Here is a 24,706-nt window from a genome sequence, read left to right on the forward strand (position 1 = left end):
TGGGGGACGCCTGGGTGGCTCAATCAGTTAAGTGTCTGACTTTAGCTCAGGTCATGATTTGGCAGTTTGTGGGTTCAAGCCCTGCAACGAGCTCTGTGCTGACAGCTCAGAGCCTGGAGCCTGCTTCAGATTCTGTGTGTGTCTCTGTCTCTCTGTCCCTCCCCCACTTGCGCTCTGTCTCTCTCTCTCTCTCACTTTCTCTCTCAAAAATAAACATTAAAATTTTTTTAAGTAAATAATTAAAACATGGAAAAATAGTTACAGCCTTTGCAGTAATTTCAGTTTTAGGAATATATCTTAAAGAAATAGCTACTGTGTTATCTTATGGTAAAGTAGATTTTACAGTACTACCTACAGCATAAGCATGCTATGAAACTTAAATGAGGTCAGCCTATACAAGTAGCATGAGAACTCAATAAATATTGGTTGCTGCTGTTTTGACTCTGACCCAGGCACAATCCTTAAAGAACTAACAGTGTAATAGAGAGATAAGTAAATGAGCTAATAATCTACTGCCTCTGCTTCTGGCACCCAGTAAATATAGTAGTAACAATGGTATTAACCTCAACAGCCTTGATGACAAATTTAAGACCGGAGTATGATGGAATGCAATGGAAACAAGAGGATCTCCTAACTTAGACTGGGAATGCCAGTGCCTCTCTAGAAAAGGTAAATAGCCAAGATATATGTCATGCATAAATGTTAACCAGTTCATGTGTTCATTCGGCAAACATTCATTGAGTCACTGCTCTGTATGTCAGTCACTACTCCATCATTTTTTTTTTGAGAAATCAAAAGTGATTTCCCCATCATATTGATGCCTTCTATAACTTGTACTTTTTCTTTAAAATAGATGATATCTGTCAGTATCATATCGGGAACCAATGGGCATTCTTTGGAGAAAACTTTCTCTGTAAATTGGAAAGTGTTGTCCTGGCCAAGACATATATAGAATTAAATTGCATGGGTTTGGATGTGAATAGGACCTTAGTGATCATAAAATTCTCCCTAGTTATAAAGTCAAAGTGGAAAGTGAAAGAAATATTATGCTTTCATGTTCTACTGAGAAGATCATTAAACCAATAAACTAAATCAAATCTGTAAGTAATATGGTCTAACTTAACTCATCAGCAAACTCCCAAATTATAATTGGCAAAGATTCAGCAACATTTCTTATATTACTAGTAAGATTTTGGTCTAGAATGATACAGAAGGTTTCCAAGTAAAGTTTGACACATGAATTAGTGTTGGCCACAAAATTAACAAAACTATGAAATAATTAGTCTCATGGTAAATTTCTGGTAGTATGCATTCATCCTTTTCTGATCTAGGGTAAATAAGGATACGACTGAAGGAAAGCAACACATTTTTAAACACATTTTATTAGATCCTAACTAGTATGTTCCTTATTTTACTGAAAGAATTTTCCTTTGGCGTTTTGTCTGCAACAGATCATAGACATTAAGAGCAACTAGGAAGATAATTGTTATAATGGAAAGCATCCTGGACCAGGAATCATGGAAAGCTTACATCTATTTTTATCTCTGGCTCTAAGGTGTGTGGGCATGAACAAGTCACTAGTTACTTTATGGTTCTCCGTATCTGATAAATGAAGATAATTCATTCTCTATCTACTTCATGAAATTGCTATATGGGTGAAATGAGATAATGAATATGAAAGTATATTTAAAGCATAGCATTTTACTACTGAAATTGTTACTAATAAATGTACTTAAAAGAGAATAATTTCTTCATGGAAAATTGAAAAGATTTTTAAAAAGATATTGAGATATATCTCTCTTCATTAGTTGAATTGAGTAACCATAAATAATATTCTAAAAATTTACTTTGTATAAAAAGGAAATAAGCACTGATAACTATCTCTTTCCATGTGGAAAAAGTATAGCCCTCTAGGTATTCTATTATATTTTCTCATGTTGAAAAAAACCTCCCCCCAGGGCACCTGGATGGCTCAGTCAATTAAGTATCTGACTTTGGCTCAGGTTATGATCTCACTGTTCATGGGTTCGAGCCCGCGTCAGGCTCTCTGTGCTGACAGCTCAGAGCTTGGAGCCTGCTTCAGATTCTGTGTCTCCCTCTCTGTGCACTTCCCCTGCTTGCACTTTGTCTCTTTCTCTCTCTCAAAAATAAATAAACATTAAAAAAATTAAAAAGAATAATGAAAAAAACCTCCCCCCATACCTTTATTTTTTTAAGTTTTATTTATTTATTTTGAGAGAGAGAGAGAGAGAGAGAGAGAGAGAGAGGCAGAAAAAGAAGGAAAGAGAGAATCCCAAGCAGGCTATGTGCTTTCAATGTAGAGCCCAATGTGAGGTTCAGTCTCACAAACCATGAGATCATGACCTGAGCCAAAATCAAGAGTCAGTTACTTAACCAACTAAGCTACCCAGGCACCCCACACCCTAGATAACTTGGAATTTTTAATTATTTTTATTGTTCTTAAAAAGAATAGCATGAATTATATTCTCTAGTATTTTATTAGATATTCTCTTCTCTCTCATAGAGTTATTGAGGGATATATTGGGAAAGGAGAACTTAAGTTTTCTTTAGGATTTTTTCTGTCCCTTCATGACAAATACTTCCATCCCTTCTTTCTCTATCATGCTTTCTTTTCAGTAATTCATAGGAGGTGAGAGAAATATACAGTTTTCCTAACAAGTTGTCTTAAAAGGGCAACTCTAGAGGTGTTGTGCAGTGATTTTTAGCTTCCTAGATGAAGCCGATGTGGATAACAGTCCTCAAAAGTAGGCTTTATCTGCATCAGCATGGAGGAGAGAAACACAGCAGGTATTCACATTTGTGAGGAAATTACTGGACAGAAAAGAAAGAAGGCCTTAGAGGTAGATTGATTCCTATATAGTAATAGGAGTTATTTAAGAGTAGGGACTATGTCCTATTCATCTCTATATATGTGATGCTATGAACAGTGCCTGACAGTGACTAGATGTTCAATATAGATGGCAAATGTTGGGTGGATGGATGGATGGATGGATGGATGAATGGATGGGTGGATGGACAAGTAGTTATAATAGACTTACCTTAGGAATGCTGGGTGGCTCAGCTGGTTAAATATCCAACTCTTAATTATGGCTCAGGTCATGATCTCATGGTTTGTGAGACTGAGCTCCCCCCCCCCCCCAGCCCCCACTGGGCTCCACGCTGACAGCACGGAACCTGCTTGGGATTCTTTCTCTCCTTCTCTCTGCCCCTCCCCTCTCAAAATAAATAATTAAACACTTTTTAAAAAGAAAACATAGACTAAAGCAGTGTATCATAATCTCTTTCAGTCTTGTAACTTGGCAGGATTGAGGATAAGGGTGGGAATAACAGTCAGGCACCTACACATGTGCACACTGGGCATCCTATCTCTTTCTCTAATTACCAGTGCCAGTCTCCACTCTCCTAATAATCATTTGGCAAAAATAAATAAAACCAAAGTACCGTGAAGATTGTTACTTACAATGCACTGAGCTTTACTAATTTGGTCGCTAGGAAATAGTAGATTATAGTGTGTGATGAATATTTATAAAAATCTCTATTCACTATAATTGATACTTAAGCATTTTATTCAAAGTTTTGTAGCATTACAAATGTAAATGAGCAGACATTTCTTCTGAGTAGGAATGTGGGGCAAAAGAGTAAAGCTGAATATAAACAAAGTCAAAAAGAAGAGGAAGGCAAAAAACCAAAACGGTGTGACAGCAGAACATCTAGAACTAAGCAATGATTTCTTGTCATGTACACATTCTGAACGATCCTTTCTATGTCTTGCCTGAATATGAATTTACAGCATCTGTTCTCTTTGATATTATGCAGCAAGAAGGGCATGTATCCTGTAACACTGCTGGTGAGTAATAAGAAAAGAAGAAGCTAATACCACCATCCTTACCGTTTGGGTATTCCCAAAATAGCACTTCTTATTCCATAGTCTTTTAATTAAATTACTATAATAATGATAAGATATGAGTGGAAGGAGCTTACATCAGAGGTAGCATAGTAAAATTCCTACAACTTCCATAAAATGAACATAAATGAGGGACATTTTTGTATCTTTTGACACAAATGCTAACCAGTAAATATAGAAGGAATAATAAGAGTAGAAAAGTCACGATTTTTCAGCAGCTGTAATAATAGTTGATTCTGGCTAGAACTATCAATAGATGCAGGATAGTCATATAACCTGAAACATCACTTAACACAGCTCACATTAATTACAAAGGGGAGAAGGAAGTTTTACAATGGATAATTGGCAGATAATAATTAAGATATTAAGATAATATTAAGATATTAAGATATAATATTAATAATAAGATATTAAGATAATATTAAGATAATAGTATCTTTATGACATAGTCAAGGTAATATGACCAATAAGGGACAAAGTGATGGCATATATCTTCTGAGGTGAGGCACTGCAAAGGCTATCATGTATGCAACACTACGTGGTACCATGTCTCTAAAGGGGCAAGCAGGCTCCTCTTCACAAGGCTTTCAGGGAAGCTGTCAGTGTCAGTTATAATATGAAATGCAGATGAAACTCTTGGGAGTCAGTTTTAGCAAAATATATTGGCAGCAAGTATTTCTGGGAGATTCTGTGTCCTCTCATATATTTTATCATATATACTTTTAAAATAAAAACATAAAAACAATACAATGCAATACTTCTTGCCCTGGAATTTCACGTTTGTGTTATATGATAAAGGCTATATCTGTGTGTTTGAGAGATGGGAGGGTGGTGAGGGAGGTTGGATCAGTCATTATTTGTTATGTATCTGTCAGAAGGTATCTCCCTCTTTCATTCCTTGCTTTTCTTTCTTTCTTTTTTTCCAAATTTAACCTTGATATGGGAACCAATGCTTCAAAAAGCCCAACAAAGGGGAAAATATATACCAGTGAATACCTTTATGCTGACGACTTCAATAACTCAACACTGAGAAACTGGTGTGATCCTGGATTCACAGTCCCTGTCTAGAATAGTCCTGCGAGGCCTGGCCTGTCTCTGTCCCTTTCTATTCTGCTGTAGCCCCAGGAAGCCCGGCTAGCTCTAGGGCTACCCTGATCCAATACCCCCCTCATACCAGAGCAAGAGCAGCCCCTCTCCTGAACCCCAATTTTCACAAAACACACCAAGAAATACAGTTATTAATCAACACATTCTATCTCTGTTACTCTTCTAGTGCTTGGCTTTGCACAGTGTTATTTGTAACCCTAAACATCCACTCTTGTTTCTCACTCCATTCACACCCCAAGGAAATGCTTCCCCAAACCTCTTATCCTAGGACCTTGGAAACAAAAGGTACCTGCACCCATGAGAGTTCATGGGTTGTGCCATGGCCAACAGCAGAAACAGACAATGCTTCAGAGGACTGTTAGTGGTAGAAGTGCTTAGATTAGAGAAAGACTAATTAACTAGTCAAGTTCTTTCTCTTAACATCATTCCCAGTAGTGTGGAACATCCATTTGCTTGCTTCTCTTTGTGTTTCAATGTATGGGTCAGAAGACCCTCGCCAATTAATATGGTATTTGTAACAGCACACATGGCTGTCCAATATGGTAGCCTTAACCACATGAGGTTGTTGGGGCACCTGAAATGTAGCTACTCCAACAGAGAAGTGCTGTAAGTGTAACATAGACATTGAATTTTGAACATTCAGTGTGAAAAAAAGAATATAAAAAGCTTCATTAATTGTTATTATATTGATTACATGTTGGAATAATATTTTAATATGTTCAATTAAATAATATATATTATTAAAATTAATTGTAATTACTTTAAATATTTACTTTTTAATTCTAAATTTTTTTTTTAATTTTTTTTTTAACGTTTATTTATTTTTGGGACAGAGAGAGACAGAGCATGAACGGGGGAAGGGCAGAGAGAGAGGGAGACACAGAATCAGAAACAGGCTCCAGGCTCTGAGCCATCAGCCCAGAGCCCGACGCGGGGCTCGAACTCACGGACCGCGAGATCGTGACCTGGCTGAAGTCGGACGCTTAACCGACTGCGCCACCCAGGCGCCCCAAATTCTAAATTTTTTAATGTAAAAAAGTAGAAGTTATGCACATAGCTTGCACAATATTTCTATTGGATGGTGCTAATCTAGACATAATATTTATAAAATGTGATACTGATTCTTTACTAACAATTAAATGGATATGCAATGCTAGTATCGTAAATAGCTTTGTTTTTGTTTTAATTGAGATATAACTGAAATATAACATATTACTTTCAGGGTTAACAATTGCCAACATACATACTTATACATTTTTTTTTTTATGAAAAGAACTTTTAAGATCTACTCTCTTAGCAACTTTTAAATATTCAATATAGTGTTATTAACTGTAGTCACTATACTGTACAATTGCATCCCCAGAACTTATATTTTAACTAGAAGTTTATACCTTTTGATCACATTTACCTATTTTTTCCACCCCTCTTCCCCTACCTCCTGCAACCATCAGTCTGTTCTCTGTATCTATGAGTTTGGTGTTTAGGGTTTCTGTTTTGTTTTAACATTTCACATATAAGTGAGATAATACAGTATTTGTTTTCCTCTGTCTGACCTATTTGATTTAGCATAAAGCCCTCAAGGTCCATGAATGGATAGTTTTATTTTTATAAAAGTGTTTAATAAGATTTAATTAATGTTTAAAGATGATTTAAAAAATCAACTTAATTTAATAAATTTGATTAAAATTTTTCATATGCATTGATCATAATTTGTATTTTGACTTAATTTTAATATATATAATTTGAATATTTTAGAATAAGATGAATTTTTAGGAAAATATATGTAACATAATCATAATTTTTATATTTATTTTAATTTTGCTGAAAATATATTCAAATTTTGTACTCAATATAGTTGCAACTAATTTTTAATCTTTTCGCTCTTTATTGTCAATAGAACACAAATAATGTAAAAATCTTAATTAGAGTAATATAGTGAGTTACCTTTTTCTAATGAAAGTAAGAAAAATAAATGTATGGAATGAGTCAACTTATAAATGATTTATAAATTATATAGCTTTATGTTATTATTAATATAAACATCTATGACCCATCAACAAAAAAAATCCCTAAAAGGTAGTGTAATAATTAAACTCAAATGTCTTTTATGTTTTGCCAACTGTCAGTAACACCAGCCATAGCTTTAAACATGTATTTTATTTTTGTTATTATGAGTGTACTGCTGTTTCAGTAGGAGGAGAGAGCATATTTCATCTTATAACTTGTTAGCCTGACCTATATATAACATTTAAGTATTTAGATATATGGTCATGTGGACCTCTATTTGTACTCTTGCTGTGGAGCTCGCAAATGTTAGGGGTGGACCTTTTCTGATCATCCCAGGGTAACCAAGAATTTCTAAGTAAGCACGATATTCTCCATGGAACCACATCATGTGAAGCTTCCATGGTTTCCGGGGAAGCTTTAGAGCTGAGAACATTCGTTTGGCCTTCTCAAGGTCTTTGTGACCCAAATAGGGTGTCCAGCCTAACTCATCTGCACATTTATACCTGGGCCTAGATGGAAGGGGTGAATCTAAGAAATTGGTGGGGAAGAGAATAAACCTAACGATGTCTTTGCATATGTGTCTTCTTACTTTTGCCTTTTCCAGACTAAGTTAAATAGCCTGGTTGGCAATTGCTGAGACAGGTTTAAAGCCAATTCAGAATTTCTGAAATATATGCAATATCATGGCCGTGGTGCCAACTTTGGTAGAAACTGGGTCAAAGGGTGGAGTAGGAGGAAGGGATGTTCTTCAAATGGAACACTCAGCCGTCTGCCAACTAAGCTATGATTGAAGAGTAAGGTTCTTGGAGAACACAAAGGAAAATTGTGAGTGGTGTTGTTTATTAAGTTGATTCACATATTATTTTAATAATACATGAGAAGGGACAACCACAAAATGCATCAACCCAATATGAATAGAACTATGAATTATATCTATCCCTGGACAAGCTTTACTCAACTTTGAAAATTAGTAACTATTTTCAGTAACAAAAACTGTAGAATTATGAGTGGTCATTACGGCAGGAGTAAAAATGGACTTGGAAGCGGAAATCCAGAGTCCCAGTCCTACTTTTGCTATTTTCCAGTCATATAACCGAGGGTAAGTCACTAAACTGATCTAATCTTCAATCTCCTACCTGAAAAATGATGAAAAATATGTTATGCCTCTTTCATAAACTGATATGAGGATCAAAATGAGACACTTTGAAAACTGTAAAGTTATTTACAAACAGAAAACATCATTTTTTGTTTCACTCTTGATATTTCCTTCAGGAATTGGGACTGATTTCTATAATAGCTATTATCATTACATATTGTTATGAGTTTATTTAATGTGATTATATTGTAGGATGTATTTTTTCCCAAATGACTACAGTTCAGAACTCTAAATCACCAATTATTTTTTTTTAACGTTTATTCATTTTTGAGAGACAGGGAGAGGCAGAGCGTGAGCGGGGGAGGGACAGAGAGTGAAGGAAACACAGAATCCGAAGCAGGCTCCAGGCTCTGAGCTGTCAGCACACAGCCTGACGCAGGCTCAAACCCACAAACCATGAGATCATGACCTGACCTGAAGTCGAACACTTAACCAACTAAGCCACCCAGGTGCCCCTAAATCACCAATTATTAAATATCCAAACTTTATTAAAGTATTGTTCCAAAGAAACTTAATTTTTTAACCTTATCAATTTTGCTAAGAGTGCTATATTTCCCCCTTGAATTCCTATTTCTCTTTCCCTCTTCTTTCATTTAAAAAAATCAGATGACTTATTTTCTATAAGATACTTATGTTGTCAAAAAAATTACCATTTACCAATGTCTGCTTTTCTTCTGTCTCTCCTTCCTGCACTCATCTACAGTTGATGGGGAAGGTGTCTCCTAATTTTCTCATCTTGAGTGTTTTTACAGAAAGGGACTCTTGTGGCTCTCTTCTTCACCCTTGAACCATCTGTGGGTTCCACTCTGACAGGACTAGTTGGGCTGTTGGACACTCCCTGTGCAATCTTGCCCTATCAGATAAATCAGGGAGTGAGCCTCTGACAGGTACTGCTGTCACCATCCCGGGTGTCCATGGCGCAAAGTGGCACTCTAATCAGACCCTGCGTACACATGGTTGTGCAAGAGGCTATATGGGTGGGTGACTTTTTCCTCGCCCCAGATAAATGCCTCACTGATTCTGTGTGCTCAGAGTCCATGAAATCCTTTCTTAAGATTTGAAATAAAAGAGAATGTTATGAAAATATTAAGGCATTACTCCTATCACTAATAGATAATAGCATTTAATTATGTAAGAAAACTTCAGGCACCCAAATATTATAATAAAATAACGTATTAAATTCTTTTATTAAATGAGGAAAGCTCTTGGTCACTTTATGTATTCAGGTAATAAGTTAATTCAGGCTCCTCCCAGGCAATTCAATTAGAAGATAATTTTAAATAGGATGGATAGATAGATGGATAGATAGATAAGAAAAGACTTTAACCACTCTGTGCCTAATATAATAATTTAAAATAAGTTATTTTAGAATTTCAGAATACTGCTTATAATGTTGATTGTCACAGCTCTGTGTTACATAGTTAATTATATGTGTTTTAGTTGTTATAAATGTTCTGTAGTAATTCATGTTGATGACTTTTTTGGAATTATTTATTCCAAATAGGTGACCAGTCCCTTAGTATTTTCTTGCCTCAGAGGCAAGAGGTAGCAAGATTTTTAGAGGAACTGGTATCTCTCTGGGGATACACAGAATGCTGTATCTTCAGCACAGATCCTTTAAGCCTTGCTCATGATTCCAGGGCCATGAATGTGGACCAAAGCAGCAGATTCCCTGAAAATGTCCCAGCACTTCTCCAGTAATCAGTGTGAGCAAATGATTGATGATGACTGGAGCCTCCCAGAATCTTGGTCATACATGAGACACAGGTACAGCCCAATTGTTGCTGAATTTCCCACCAGCCTGTAAGAATAGGACATCGAGTTGGATTTCAAGTGATTTATAGATTATAAACAAATATGATAGTTCTTGCACTTTTGAATTTGTGAACTACGATTCTGCAATTCCTATGTTATGGCTTTTAGCATACACGTTCACGAACTGAACAAGGGATTAGAGAGAATTAATTATTAATTCCTGGTTTGAACAAGAAGTTATTGTTGTGTTGATGATCTTAGAGTAACTAGGCTTACAGATATATGACAGTAATCTTCACTTATTCTTTGGCCCTTTAACTGTGGAAACACAGTAACAAAATATAAAAACCAAACTTTATTTTGAAAAAGCACCACAATTCCATCATGCAAATAAAGCAACTGTTTTAATGCTGTGTATATCCTTCTAGTCAATATACTTATATATTAACAAGTAACCTGTGTTTCCAATTTGAGGAGTATCATGGAAGAATTTCAGCAAAATTGTTGAAAGCCCAAATTCCTTCCTGCCCTTGATAGAATATCCTTTGGTGTGATTGGCCTTTGTGTTCCTTTTGGTGGCCTTTAAATTGCTCTTGCTGAGGCCTGTGGCCTCTGTTGCTGCTGGCTGCTTTCTTACCAAGAGTGTGGGTGGCTTTATGTGATATGAAAGCTTGTCACTGCTGAGTTCATTTAAAGATCTTCTTGTGCATCAGGATAGCAAATCTGGGGTGCAGCTCCCATAGTCTTATACCTGTTTGAGCATGTCTGAGAAATTTGTGAGCAGCCTACTTTCCCAGGGTCTGAAAAGCCTATGGAAAAATCTTGAGTTTTGTCTCCTGCTTGGACTACTTGGAATTTGGGGTAAATTATGTGATCTCTGACAGAAGTCCAATTAAAAGGGGGCTATAGTTACCTGGAAAAGAATTCATCCTAAGGTTGGAAGGAGGGAGACCTAATGAACTCCCCAGCATCAAACCCTGAGTCAACAGAGTTAAATAGAGATTTTGATTATAGCTTTGTGAATGTCACATCTGTTCTCAGCCCAGTCCCATACATTCATGTCTGGGCCCCAGGCCAAATGAGGACTGTAAGTAAAAACTGAAAGAACATTTCCTGAACACTTCATAAAACATGAAGGTGTACACACATATGTACTGCATTGTTTTTGACCCCTCAGGTTGAACGTTACAAGTTGGAGACAGACAACCCCAATTTGCCACAGGTCACCAAATTTTAGTTCTGCGAACTTTTAGGAAATGCAGCATGTTGTAACATCCTTTGTGCTCAGTGGAGTAGCAACAGGGTTTGCTGAAGAAGGAGATGCTTGGAGGAAGAGGATCTGGAAAAGAAGTGGTGGCCGTCGGAGGAGAAATGTGGTATCTAGTAAGGCTAGATTTGTTTCTGATCACAAGTAAGACATCACTTATGACTCTGAGAAATGCTAAAGGGAACATCTTAGGGGTTGAGAACCAGCATTATGCAACTAGGGGTAATCATATCTGAGATCTGAGTAGTCTTCAAGTGATGCTATATGCACCTGTAGGCTGGCGAGATCCCTTCGGAGCTAGATAGTGGCTCACAGTAACCACAGATGGAAGGTGCTGCTACGTTTAACTATGATCTTGTCAAAATGGCATAGGCTCCTAGGTTTTTAAGGGTTCCCCTTGACTTAGTATTTTTCTTTCCTTTTTATTCAGCACATATTATTAAGTATATCTTTTGCATAGGGGGATATAGTACACCATGTGCAAAACATATTTTAATCCAGTCCTTACAGACCTTGTAGCCTAGTGAGCAACACAGATTCATGTGTTCATTCATAACAATCTTTTTGAACTACCTACAATATGCTAGATATCATTCAATGTTTTTGACATAATAATGAACAAGTAAGCAAGGAAGGATTTTCTTTTCAAAATGCTTACTTGGTAGGAGTAGATAATAAACACAAGGGTAATAAATTATAAACACAAACATTAATGCAAGATAAGTAACTGCAGATAGGGTGAAGTACAGGGAAAGGAATAAGCATAGTGATATGATGACAAACAGCTGAAAGGCCTCATTGCAGAAATAACATTTGAACAGGGACCTAAAAGATGGAAAAGAGTCCACCACTGACGATCTACAGATGAGTGTTCCAGGCAAAAGCAACAATAAAAGGCAGGGCCCTGGGGCGAGAAGAAAGTGTTTGTTCAAGGAACTGAGGTGAGCTGGAGCTTAGCGAGAGGAGAAATTATGATGAGATGATTTTGGAGAATTAGGAAGGGCCAAATAATGCAGGGCCTTTGACTTTGCTCAGGAGCACAACTCCTTGCTTTAGTTACTAGGAAGGCTATGAACATTATAAGCAGGGGACAATCATGATCTTAGCAATTACGGTAACAAGTGCTGAGATTTTTCATTTCCATCTTCTCACAGTACTCTCCCTCAATTCTCAAGAAACTTAAATTCTTAAGAGCTGGTCCTGAGAAAATGTAAGCTGGCACTGTTCAGTGACTTGCCACCAAGCTCACTCTTCACACTAATGTGTGCTGTCTCTGCATTGACTCAAATATCTGAACTCCAGCTTACTCCATGCGACATAAGATGGGACACTCCCTGAGACACCAGAGTGACTTTGGTTTCTTCCTCCCTGCTGGAGGAGTTCCATAGCAAAATTAACTATCTAGCAACTACCTCTTCCAGGAGGTTCATGGAGGTCAAACTTTTTTAGGCCTACCTTTCACGTTACAACAGCCCTGTGTTGAGAAATTTGGCAACATACACATAAAACTTGAGATTTAATAGTCTTAATAATAGTAATGTCAGAGATGTCCTGCAGACCTGATAGGACCTTGGGAAGAGTGATTGAAGCAGCCAAAGGAAGACAATTCAAATACTACATGGTAGCTGCCTGTTCTTATATATGAACACATGTGCAAAACCCAAGGGACTGTCAGAAATAGTGGAGGAACGTGGATTTTTCAAAGGAACAGTAGGCTGAATTAGCTAGTAGAAAAGAGTTAGTCACCAATAGGCTAAAATATGAAACACCACTCCATTTTCAAAATATCTCCTAAAAATTTTCAAAATATTTGGGACTTCCTGATGGAATTACTCATTGATGTTTATTTTGCTTTCATCCATTCACCCACCATTAAAGGAATCTGTGTATGTGTGTGTGCGCACGTGTATTTGCATATATATAAATGTACGGTTGCATAATTATATATATACATATACATATATATACATATGGTTTTATATATAGTTGTAACTATATTAGTCACTATATATGCTAATGTGTATATATTACATATGGACTGAATGTTTGTTTTCCCCTAAAATTCATACGTTAAAATAAAAAAATGTATATGGTCATCACATTAGGACACCCCCAATGTGATATGTTCTTATAAGAAGAGACTTGCCTCTCTCTCTCTCTCTTTCTCAATCTGTATCCCGAAGGAGACCATTTGAGGACATACTGAGAAGGTGGCCACCTGCAAGCTAACAAAAGAGGCCTTCCTGGAAACCAACACTGTTAGAGCCTTGATCTTGGACTTCCAGCCTCCAGAACTGTGGGGAAACAAATTTTTGTTGTTTAATCCACTCATTTTCCTGATTCTTTGAATAACTGGGAATGTTTTTAATTAGATACAAGACATTGTGAATTTCTATACATATTCTCAAGCTTTGGGGAGGCAGTTAAATCACGTGGAAACAATAGGATCATTTTAAGGCTTGCTCTTAAGCCTTGTTAAGCTGGAGCAGTGCAGTCTTTAGTATAGGGCTAGTTTTGTTCCAGTACTAAGGCAATATATGTCCTTTGCCTGATGCTCTGTGAGCATGAACTATCCTTTGCTTTTTACAGGCTCTAGAGATTCTCACTGATATTTTCAGCTATTATTTTCCGCTGGCCTTGGAGGAAAATAAGACACATGTACTCATCTGTATTGAGCCAGAGCCTCAAGAGGCCTCTCTGTAGATTTCCAGAATTCTCTTTCTGTCCTTCTCTCCTCTGCCCTGTGAACGTTAGCTGCCTTGGCCATCCCAAACTCCATCTCCTCATTTAATTTTTTTAATGTTTTTATTTTATTTTTGAGAGAGAGAGACAGAGACAGAGAGACAGAGGCAGAATGCGAGCTGGGGAGGGGCAGAGAGAGAGGGAGATACAGAATCTGAAGCAGGCTCCAGGCTCTGAGCTGTCGGCACAGAGCCCCACACAGGGCTTGAACTCATGAACGGTGAGATCATGACCTGAGCTGAAGTTGGACACTTAACCGACTGAGACACCCAGGCGCCCCCCAAACTCCATTTCTTTAACATATGGAGAATGCCAGGGAATACGTGGCTTTCCCCTTCTTATACTGCATTCTGGAAACCCTCTCCAGACACTAATGTACAGACAATGTCAGGACTCATTTGTTTGTTTCCTTTGCCTTCGTGGATCATTGTCTGGTGCCGTCTGGTGTCTAACGCTTGAAAATGCTTATCATTTACTTTATGCAGTTTTTGTTGTTTCCAGAGAATAAATCTGGACAGTGTTTACCCATCTTGGCTGGACTCAACTTTGTATTTCAGAATTTTATTTTTATAAATTTAAATGTGTGGTTTTACATTTATCCTTATAAATTTTGTATTGTTAATTTAGTCTCTTTTAATTCTCTTCTAACATTTTGTGGGTTTTTTGTTTTAATTAGTATGTGAAAAATTAATAATCATTATTTCTATGCTTGTCACACAGATAAAATATGTAGTTTAGATTAAGACCAGGATAGATTTCTGAGGCCTTCCACTAGGGATCAACCTGAAGTTCTCCTCAAACCATTAGGCAGTATTCTTTGACAATAATGGTCCATATATGAGTTGCAGAATCATCTCATGTATGTAAGCACGGAACTTACATACCCATCTCCTACCCACAAAAACAATGAGTCTTTATCACTTTCTTTGCAAAAGTTAAGGTATTCTATATTTACTGCATTCCCTAAATTTAGAAACTGTCACAATGAGAGTTTAGTTTATGCTCTATGACTTTTTTCTTAATGTATTCATGTTGGTATCTGCAGATCCCTACTTCCAATTATATAATTTATTCCAGAATTGAGCTAAAAATCCACAAAATTAAGTAGGCCTATAGCTTCCAAATTTTACCTTTTCTAAAAAAGAGCCATTTGTCCATTTCTCATTTCCTATCCTTGGTCTTGTTTATCACGACTTTTCAGAAACTGCCAACAATATTTTTGGGAGTATAATGCAATTTTTTTTTCAATATTCTGCTGATAATCTCCAGTATATTACTCAGCTATGTGAAGTTCCTTCTACATAGCAGAGATTGAAAACATATGGCTAAAATTTTTAAAACATGATTGTCAGAAAATTTTGATGGCATTAAAATGCCTTTCTTTAAAAACAATTTTTTTTTACATTTATTCATTTTTGAGAGACAGAGAGAGACAGAGCACAAGTGGGGGAGGGGCAGAGAGAGAGGGAGACACAGAATCCGAAGCAGGCTCCAGGCTCCGAGCTGTCAGCACAGAGCCTGACATGGGGCTCGAATCCATGAAGCATGGGAGAATGACCTGAGCCGAAGCCTGATGCTTAACCGACTGAGCCACCTAGGCGCCCCTAAATGCCTTTCTTATGTAGCTTCACCTGATAAGAGTTCCGACCATATTTGTTTTTAAGGTTGTCTGTTTGAACACTATTATCCATGATGGAGAAAAAAGAAAAATAGGAATCTTATTTTTCTTCTGTGATTTGTTAACATGACCTGTTGCCTGGATAACTAAATAGTACCTGATATTCAAGCAGTGATCCTAAACTGTTACTGCTGTTTTCCCTGTCAGAACATTATCTAAACTGTCATTGCCATTTTTCTTCATAATCATGAAGCACTTTGTTGGCTGCCCTTGCCCCCCCCCCACTTTTTTTTCTTTTTCTTTTGGAAAAGGGTTGGTCCATTCTGTGATATGTAGCTTTCCTGCTGTTATTTGTACAGGTTCTCACCGTCCTTATAGCTTCACACCATTCCTATATGCACCCAAATCAGGTATACTAATGAGTTTTTATCCCAGAATAAATCACTGTAAAGCAGTTCATAACTGACTACATTCTGTAAAAACTTACAATTGATTAGAAATTTAGCTTCTGCACATGCACAAAGTAAATCCAACTATGGGAAACGGTTTCTGGAACCAAAGTTTGGGACTTAGTGAACTCATGTAACAATGACTTCAGTAACTGAAAGAAAAAAAGTCGCCAGGCTCTGCGCTAACAGCATGGGCCTGGAGCCTGCTTCTGACTCTGTCTCCTTCTCTCTCTGCCCCTCTCCCACTCATGCGCGTGTGCTCTCTCTCTCTCTAATGTAAACAATAAACATTAAAACAACAAATAAAAGGAACTGTGCTAACAGAAAATCATCAGATTAGCAGAAAAGTGACATGATGATAATGGCAAAGTTACGTGGTCCAAACTTTTATTTGTGTCAAAAAAAAAAAAAAAAAACCAACAAAAAACTGAAGCTTTGCATCTTAAAGTCATAGCCTCTCGGTGAATTGTATTGTTTTGTGGAAGGCTTGACTCTGAAAATAAACAAGTTTATTCACTGTCAGATGAAGTTGGTTTTCAGACAACCTAGTGATTGTGGTATGTTATCTTGACTGGAAAAACCTCATTTCTTCACTCATCTTTGGAGATGGCTCCTCATTGGTCTGTGATTCCAATGGATGAACAACAGTTAAGGATCAAAATTTATTTGGATACGTGAGTCAGAAACATTAAATCTGGGTAAGGTAGGAGAGCCACAGACACCCTCATACGTAAATGTATAAATACTGCAGTGGAATTATTCATCCCCAAATGATACCTTGTTACATGCCTCCCATGAAAACAATCAGTAAAACATTTAGCCAAGAATGGTACCCACTTTTATTTCTGAATAGCTTGTTATGATAATCTGTAAATGAATAGTTGCTGAGAATTGTGTAGAACACAGTACAAAGGTTCTTCAAGCACTTACAGGAAGTTTACATGGTTACTTTCCTGTCCCCAAGAAGTCTACAAGTATAGTAGGAGAAATAGGAATCTGAGACACTCCAATGGTTGTGTTATTATTTAGCTAGCATTTATTGAGTGTCTACAATGTACCAGATACCATTCTAAGCACTAAGGATACTGTAATGAACAAAGTAGACAAAAATTCCTGCACTTATGGAGTTTACATTCTAGTGGGTAAGGGGTGGAGAGTCAGAAAATAAATAAGCTAAATAAGTGCGTCAGATAAGTAAAACTATAGGATTTTTTTAGACCACTGATGGAAATACAGTGTAAACCACATATGTAATTGTCAATTTTCCATTAGCCATATTTAAAAAGAAGCAGGTGAAATTAAATTTCAATAAATTTTTTATTTTGGAAAAAATTTTGGTTTACAAAGGTTGCACGTGTAATCCAGAAAGTTGGTGTATAGGTTTCACTCAATTTCCCTATTGTTAATATTTTATATTACCGTGGTATATTCTTGAAATTAAGACACCAACACAGATACATTACTATTAACTAAATCACAGTTATTATTTGGATTTCATCAGTTTGTCCATTAATGTCCACTTTCTGTTCCAGGATCCAATCCATGCTACCATATTGCATTTAGTTTTCATGTCAATCTCCTCTAGTCTGTTACAAGGGATACTAATTTTCATAATATATTTTATTTAATACAATATATCAAAAATATCACTTCAGACAGTGATCAATATTTTTTACATTATCCACAATACGTTTTACATTATTTTCTCATAATAAGTCTTCAGAACCCAGTGTGTATTTACACTTACGACATATAAGCACTTTCGTTGAAAGTACTTAATCTGCATTTAGATCTCACAAGATTTACAGGTGAACAAGTAGATTCACATACTCAGGTTCTAAACATACTTAAAAGTCTTCTAATAATTGCACTGAACATCAGTTTTTAAACTTAAATTAATTAGTTTCATTAATTAAAAAATTCAGTTCCTCAGCTGCACTAGCCACATTTCAAGAGTTCAATAGCCATATATATGTAGCTAATAGCTACCATATTGAATAGTGCAGCTCTAGACCACTGTAAGGATCTTTGGCTTTTATTCTGAGTGAGACAGAGAGCTCTGAAGGGTTTTGAACAAAGGAGTGATATGATGTAATTTAAGAATATTTTGCTGTGCTGGAAAATAAATTGAAGTGAGGCAAAGGCAGAAGCAAGGAGATCAGCCAGGAAGATATTGCACAAATCCAGGTGAGTGATGGACTAGGGTGGTAGCAGTAAAGGTGGGGAGAAGCGGTAGGATTCCAGGAGTACTTTGTTGGACCTAACACAATATGCTCTTAGACTGGATATGGGGTCATGGATGACGCCAATGATTTTGGCCTAAAAATTAGGACCATGAGATTGTCTTTTACAGAGATTTTGTAAGCAGCAGGTTTGGGGGGGTAAAGGAGAAGACCGGGGGCTCAGTTTTGCAATTTTGAGTCTTAGGTGGCTGTGAGACATTTAAGTGGAGATGTTAAGTAGGCAATGAATATAGGAGTCTGGAGTTCAGGGAACACAGTTCAGCTGGACATATACATTTAGCATATAGCTGATATTTAAAAATTAAGACTAGATATCACGAAAGGAATAAGTGTACAGAAAGAAGTATTAGGGTGAGGTTATTCAGCAGCTGTATTTTTAGGAAAATGAAGTTTTGAAATCAGGCCCTAAGAGATCAACAAGAATTGGTGGAATAATCAATTCCTTGCAATTAAAAAATTCCTTGCAATGATGCAAAGGTAACGATTAGCCAACCATGCTACATACAACAGATGATTTTGCTCAGCTGAAGTAAAATCACACAGCCAGTAGATATGGAAAGATGCATTAAACAAGGAAAGGCTTTCTTGCTGGCTGAGTGGTTAGCAGACCCGCGAATGTGAGGATTCTAAGGACAGCTTTGGAGTTACGTGACAGCTGTAGTTAGTTTCTACACACACACAAAATCAACCAGCCTGTTCGACCATACAGCATATGTCCTAATGCTGGTACAACAAAGACACCTCTCCCATTGGCAGAGAAAAGTGTTATCTTGGATCACAACCCCACTTCAGCACAGAGGCCTAGCACGGGTAGATAACTAGGGAGGTGCCCTTTCCCTGAAGGCACCTGAACTCTTAAAATGGGACAAATTCGGAGGCAGCGGGCTGATCGGGCAAATTCAGACGCAGCAATCCCGTCAGCTGGTGAATTCTGTGCGGAATTCTGACAAAGAGGAAGGCCTTGGCTTAAAGAGGAAGTGCGGAGTTACTTATTTTAGGATAGTGGAAAAGCGTTTAGTTGAAGCTCAAGGACAATAAGCACTGAGATTCTCGAGCTGGCCGCAGGGCTGAAAGTAGCTCTCCGAACGACCCTTTCTTGCCATCTTCTCCCTAAGCCGGGCAGTGAGGCGCGTGAAGGACACAATCGTGTGGCAGTGCGGCGAGAAAGGGGCGGAATGGCGCGGAATGGACCGATTCATAGGGCATCTTTTAGATCCCAAGCAACGTCCCCGTCGCTATTTTCCTCTCATCGGGTAGCTCCGCCCAGAGGTGGTTCGCTCCCCGGCAAAAATTTGGCCTGGTTAAACAGGGAAGTGCAAGAAAGCCAGCTCAAAAACACCTCCCGAACGTGCATGGAAATCTAGCACCTCGCTACCGCAGGCGCCCCGCCCAGGGTTAGAGTGTGAGACACTCCCAAGACGCACTCCGCGGATCACTGGGGGCGGGGCATTGCCTACGCACGCGAGCCAATCAGAGAAGACGTTTTCACGTGACGAGAACTGAGCAATAAGCAGACGCGAAGATAGCGGCGGGGAAATTCAAACGTGTTTGCGGAGAGGGATTTGGGTTCCATCTTTTCTTCCCTTCTCCGCTTTCTGGCGGTGAGTTCTTCCTTGGGGGCACACCGAGGAACGGCAGCGGCCCGTGTGTAGGCTGTTGAGCCGCGAGGGTCGGTGAGTGGTGAGGGCGAGGCAGGGAGGACTCAGAGCCTGGTAGGAGACGTGGGGCGCGGCTAAACGAACTGGAGGGGGAGGGGAGGTCTCGCTGCTTCCGCCAATCCAGTGGGTGGTGAGGGAGGTTTTGTTGACCCTGGAAGCCGGAGGTGGGTGTGTGCATCGGGTGTGGCACCTGGGGAGAGTTTGGGGGACAGGAAATCCTCTCCCAAAAGGCACGCCCTCTCATCTGGTTTTTTAGAAGAGAGCGAGGAGATGGTGGTTCCTTACTGACAGTTACCTTTCGAACCTGACTTCAAATAGTGGTATCTAGATGCCTACTTTATCACCCCTTTTCATTGTCAAACTCGAGGTCAGGAGCGGCATTGATATCAGTTACCCTGGGTTACTAAGGTATTAACCTTGAGAATCACAAACCTGAGATTGATAGGAAGAACGACTGCAGACACTTTGCACCATCACCACCATGCAGATGAGCAAGTGCTCAGTAGTGTAAGAATACAGTAGATTCTTGGTTTTAGAACGATTGAGATAGCAAAGCATAATTATGCCAGACATGCATAAGAACAAGCCTGCTGATATCCCATTTATCAGTAAAGGGTTATGATGTTGTTCATGTTCTGCTTTGGAAGCACTTTCAGTGTGCAGGTTTACTGGCATACAGAGAGTGAATAAAAGAATGGTTATTTTCATTACCAAAAATATTATGTCTATATGTCATTACCAGAATCCAAGCAAGCATTCCCTCACATTAAAAACATAATAATAAGTGAATTTGCAGATGGCCCAGAGAAAATAATTCTGGAAAAAGAGTGAAAGGAAATTGTGGAAGAAAAATGGAAAGTTTGAAAGCAAGGAGGGGTAGCAACGTCTGTGTTGTGCAATGACTTCGTTGAAGTTCTTTTGGGAAGAAAAGGTATATGTGGCCTATTGGAAACCTTGCTGGACAAATTACAAGGATGTGCTGTTGTTTTTATCCACATACCTTCACAAATACTCTAATCTGTTTAGATGTGTTCGTATAACTAATGCTATAGTCTTCTGGGTAAAAAAAAAGGCTAGTTGAGACATCTTTTTTTTCTTTAATGCTAGTGAAAAGGAATGATATGACCAGTTTACTTTTTTTATGCCTTAGAAATGGAGGCCGAGGATTTAAGTGGCAGAGAATTGACAATTGATTCTATAATGAACAAAGTGAGGGATATTAAAAATAAATTTAAAAATGAAGACCTTACTGATGAGCTAAGCTTGAATAAAGTCTCTGCCGATACTACAGGTGAGTTCCTTTTCTTTGAGTGCCCTCTAATGTAAAGGAATGAAGTGTTAACCTTGTGTATTCACAATTGTAATTTCCTCAGTAATTGTTCTTTACCAGTTAGACTACAGACACTTTATAATTTAACCCTGCTGTTTGGAAACTTTCCCACAATTTTCTGCTTTCTTAAAAATGGAAACTTATTATAATTTATTACAGTGTGCTCTTAACTCTTCCATTATTGTCAGCCGTTATTTCTGCTGACACACATGCCAGCAGTAGATATGCCATTTTTTTCCATTCCTTTTTTTCTGTAAACTGAGAAGATCTCACCAATTGCAATGAAATTATGTGTAAACTTAAAGTCAAACACTCAATTTTTGATAGGGGAGAATCTTCCTATTACTACCCCTTTTCTCCTTTTCTTCCTTGTTCACTCTGTTCCAGCCACAATGGCTTCCTTGCTGTCTCTACTATATACTAGACCAGCTCCTACCCCAATGCCTTTGTTCTTGCTCTCTGCCTTAAACGCCACTCCCCAGATAACTGTCTACCTTTTCCTTTTCCAGGTCTGTTCAAAGGTCCTCTCATTGATGCCTTTCCTCACCCACCTATTTAAAATAGCAACCTGCTGGTGTGGGCACGTGACACCTCTCTTCCTTCTCTGTATTGTATTTCTCCATAGCACTAATCATCTTGTATCTAATTTACTCATGAATTTGTTTATTGTCTGTCTCTTCCACTAGAATGTGAGCTCCATGAGGGCATGATTTTTATCTGTTTTGTTATATCTATAGAGCTTGGAATGCTGTCTGACATGCAATATGTACTTAAATATTTATTGGATGATTAATGAGTAGAATGTGCCCAAAGTTTAATACCCTAGCTTTATGAAAAGTTAGCTTACAAGCCTAACTCTTTCTATATTTCACACTGTTGAGGTTGTTTGGAAAGTGACCTTTGAATAAGTTTGTTATATGTATACTGACCATTAAATGAGTGAAGGATTGAAAATAAATGGAAGAACCTGAAGTCTAGTCAAGATGGCAGATCATATTCACTTGAAACAACCTAGAAACTGATCGTTTTGGTGTTAAACAAAATCTTAGGAGAGTATCACCATACTTTATTAAATGTATTTAAATAATGTTAACAAAGCTTGAACACCAAGATGAGTCTTTATTTAAAATCCTTCGGTCATGGGACGCCTGGGTGCCTCAGTCAGTTAAGCATCAGACTTCAGCTCAGGTCATGATCTTGCGGATTGTGACTTTGAGCCCCATGTTGGGCTCTGTGCTGACCTGAGCTGAAATCAACAGTTGGTGGCTTAACTAACTGAGCCACTGAGTCAGGGGCTCCAAGACTTTTTTTTTTTTTTTTAAGTTCATTTATCTTGAGAAAGAGTGTGCGTGCGTGTGAGCTGGGAAAGAGCAAGGTGAGAGGGAGAATTAGAATCCCAGACAGGCTCCATGCTGTCAGTGCAGAGACCAACTCGGAGCTCGATCCCACAAACAGATTATGACCTGAGCCTAGATCAAGAGTTGGATGCGCAACGGACTGAGCCACCCAGGTGATCTCCAAACTTGTAAATACTTAACATATATGGGTAACTGGGACATAAGACAGTATCATAAGTATCAAAGATGCTTAAAACCATGATTTATAGATGGGAAGAGTATGCATCCACTACACTGCATTGTAAAATATGTTTGTCATCAAGTGAACACTAACAATATAAAGATACAATTTAAGTTCTGAATAGAAGGAGAATGGTACTCAGAGGCATGGGGAATACATTTACAAACACAGTGGTTTTTAGACATCTTGTAGACTAATTTGCTAGGACAACAATGGAAGGGAAGTAAAAACTGGAAAGTGAAATTAATATCAGTCCAAAATAAATTAAAAAAAAAATTTTTTTTAATGTTTATTTTTGAGAGAGAGAGAGCAAGCATGGCAGGGGCGGAGAGAGAGAGGGAGACAAAGAATCTGAAGCAGGCTCCAAGCTCTGAGCTGTCAGCACAGAGTGTGATGCAGGGCTCGAACTCACAAAGTATGAGATCATGACCTAAGCCGAAGTTGGACGCTTAACTGACTGAGCCACCCAGGTTCCCCAGTCCAGAATAAATTTAAAATAAAAAAGCAGAGTTAAAGTTATGTTTTAGTAAAACAGAAACTGTAATTTTGTTTATAAAAGCATAGATTTGGCTCTTATTGAAGGTAACCAAAACTTACAGAATGATAGTTTCTCTGGGAAATCTGTGTTTAATAATATTTAGTAATGACTAAAATATCCTGAACAGGAGACTGACATTAATTCAATTTGTCTTTTTAAAACAATTGACAGTAAAGAAAGTAAGAAAATAAATTACAATCTTTATGGAGAAATATGGGTAACTTGGAGGGAGAAGAAAATAACCATACCAGTTACTTATCTTTTATAAATTGATTTTGTTTAATTGGATTAAAGGTAAGTTTGAAGTCTATGGAGATAATGTTAGATGGATGAAGTTGTAAAGATTATGTTAGGAGGAATAAGGTGATACGTTTAAAAATTTTTAACGAATAAGTCATTGATGAATTTTCTGACAAAGTTGTTATAGGTGATAGTGGGGGAGGTTTAGGTTTTCTTTGGGTAGTTAGGGGGATGAAATAGAATTATGCTGCTACAAGATAAAATTTTTTTAGACTACATAGGGTTTTTTTTTTTTTAATGTTTATTATTTTGAGAGAGAGAGAACACATGCAGGTTGGGGAAGGGTAGAGAGAGGGGGAGAGAGAATTCCAAGCACACCCTGCTCTATGATGAGGGCTCTGTCTCACAAACCTGTGAGATCATGACCTGAGCTGAAATCAACAGACGCTTAACTGACTGAGCCACCCAGGTGCCCTTACATATGGTTTTTTAAAAGCTATAAAAAACTAGCTTACTTCCAAAGTTTTTCTTTCCTTCAGAATATGTAACTTTTGGAGTAAAATAAACTCTTAAGAATACATATATGCAGGAAATATGTTGCTTACATTTATATGAATTGTTAAGGTTTTTAAAATAATTTAAGGAGTTTATTTATATTAAGAATATAAATTACTAACTTTAATTTGAAGGAAAAGTGCAATTTGGCATTTCTTGTGGCATATTTTCTTCCTCTAATTCAGATAACTCGGGAACTGTCAACCAAATTATGATGATGGCAAACAACCCGGAGGACTGGTTGAATTTGTTGCTCAAACTAGAGAAAAACAGTGTCCCTCTGAATGATGCTCTTTTAAATAAATTAATTGGTCGTTACAGTCAAGCAATTGAAGCACTTCCTCCAGATAAATATGGGCAAAACGAGAGTTTTGCTCAAATTCAAGTGAGATTTGCTGAATTAAAAGCGTAAGTATTCACTTTTGAATTATGTTTAACTAACTACATTACATAGTACACAACTACATTATAAAAGACATGTTGTTAGTATTAATTGTAAGAAAATTAGTATTTTTTAACCAAATCATTCTGTTTATAA

The 24,706-nt window shown here is 37.6% G+C and overlaps 1 protein-coding gene across 1 annotated transcript in view; it reads left to right on the forward strand.

The window, feature by feature from the left end:
• The first annotated feature begins 19,601 nt into the window (after positions 1-19,601).
• The window catches only part of TTK (TTK protein kinase), a 41,196-nt gene continuing 36,091 nt past the window's right edge, over positions 19,602-24,706 (forward strand). Inside the window, 4 exon segments of the mRNA XM_043591878.1 lie at positions 19,602-19,870; positions 20,670-20,858; positions 21,078-21,218; positions 24,354-24,576. Coding sequence (XP_043447813.1) covers positions 21,080-21,218; positions 24,354-24,576 — 362 coding nt within the window. The 5' untranslated portion in view covers positions 19,602-19,870; positions 20,670-20,858; positions 21,078-21,079.

The sequence above is a fragment of the Prionailurus bengalensis genome, chromosome B2, assembly GCF_016509475.1.
Source record: "Prionailurus bengalensis isolate Pbe53 chromosome B2, Fcat_Pben_1.1_paternal_pri, whole genome shotgun sequence".
NCBI classification, from domain to species: Eukaryota; Metazoa; Chordata; class Mammalia; order Carnivora; family Felidae; genus Prionailurus; species Prionailurus bengalensis.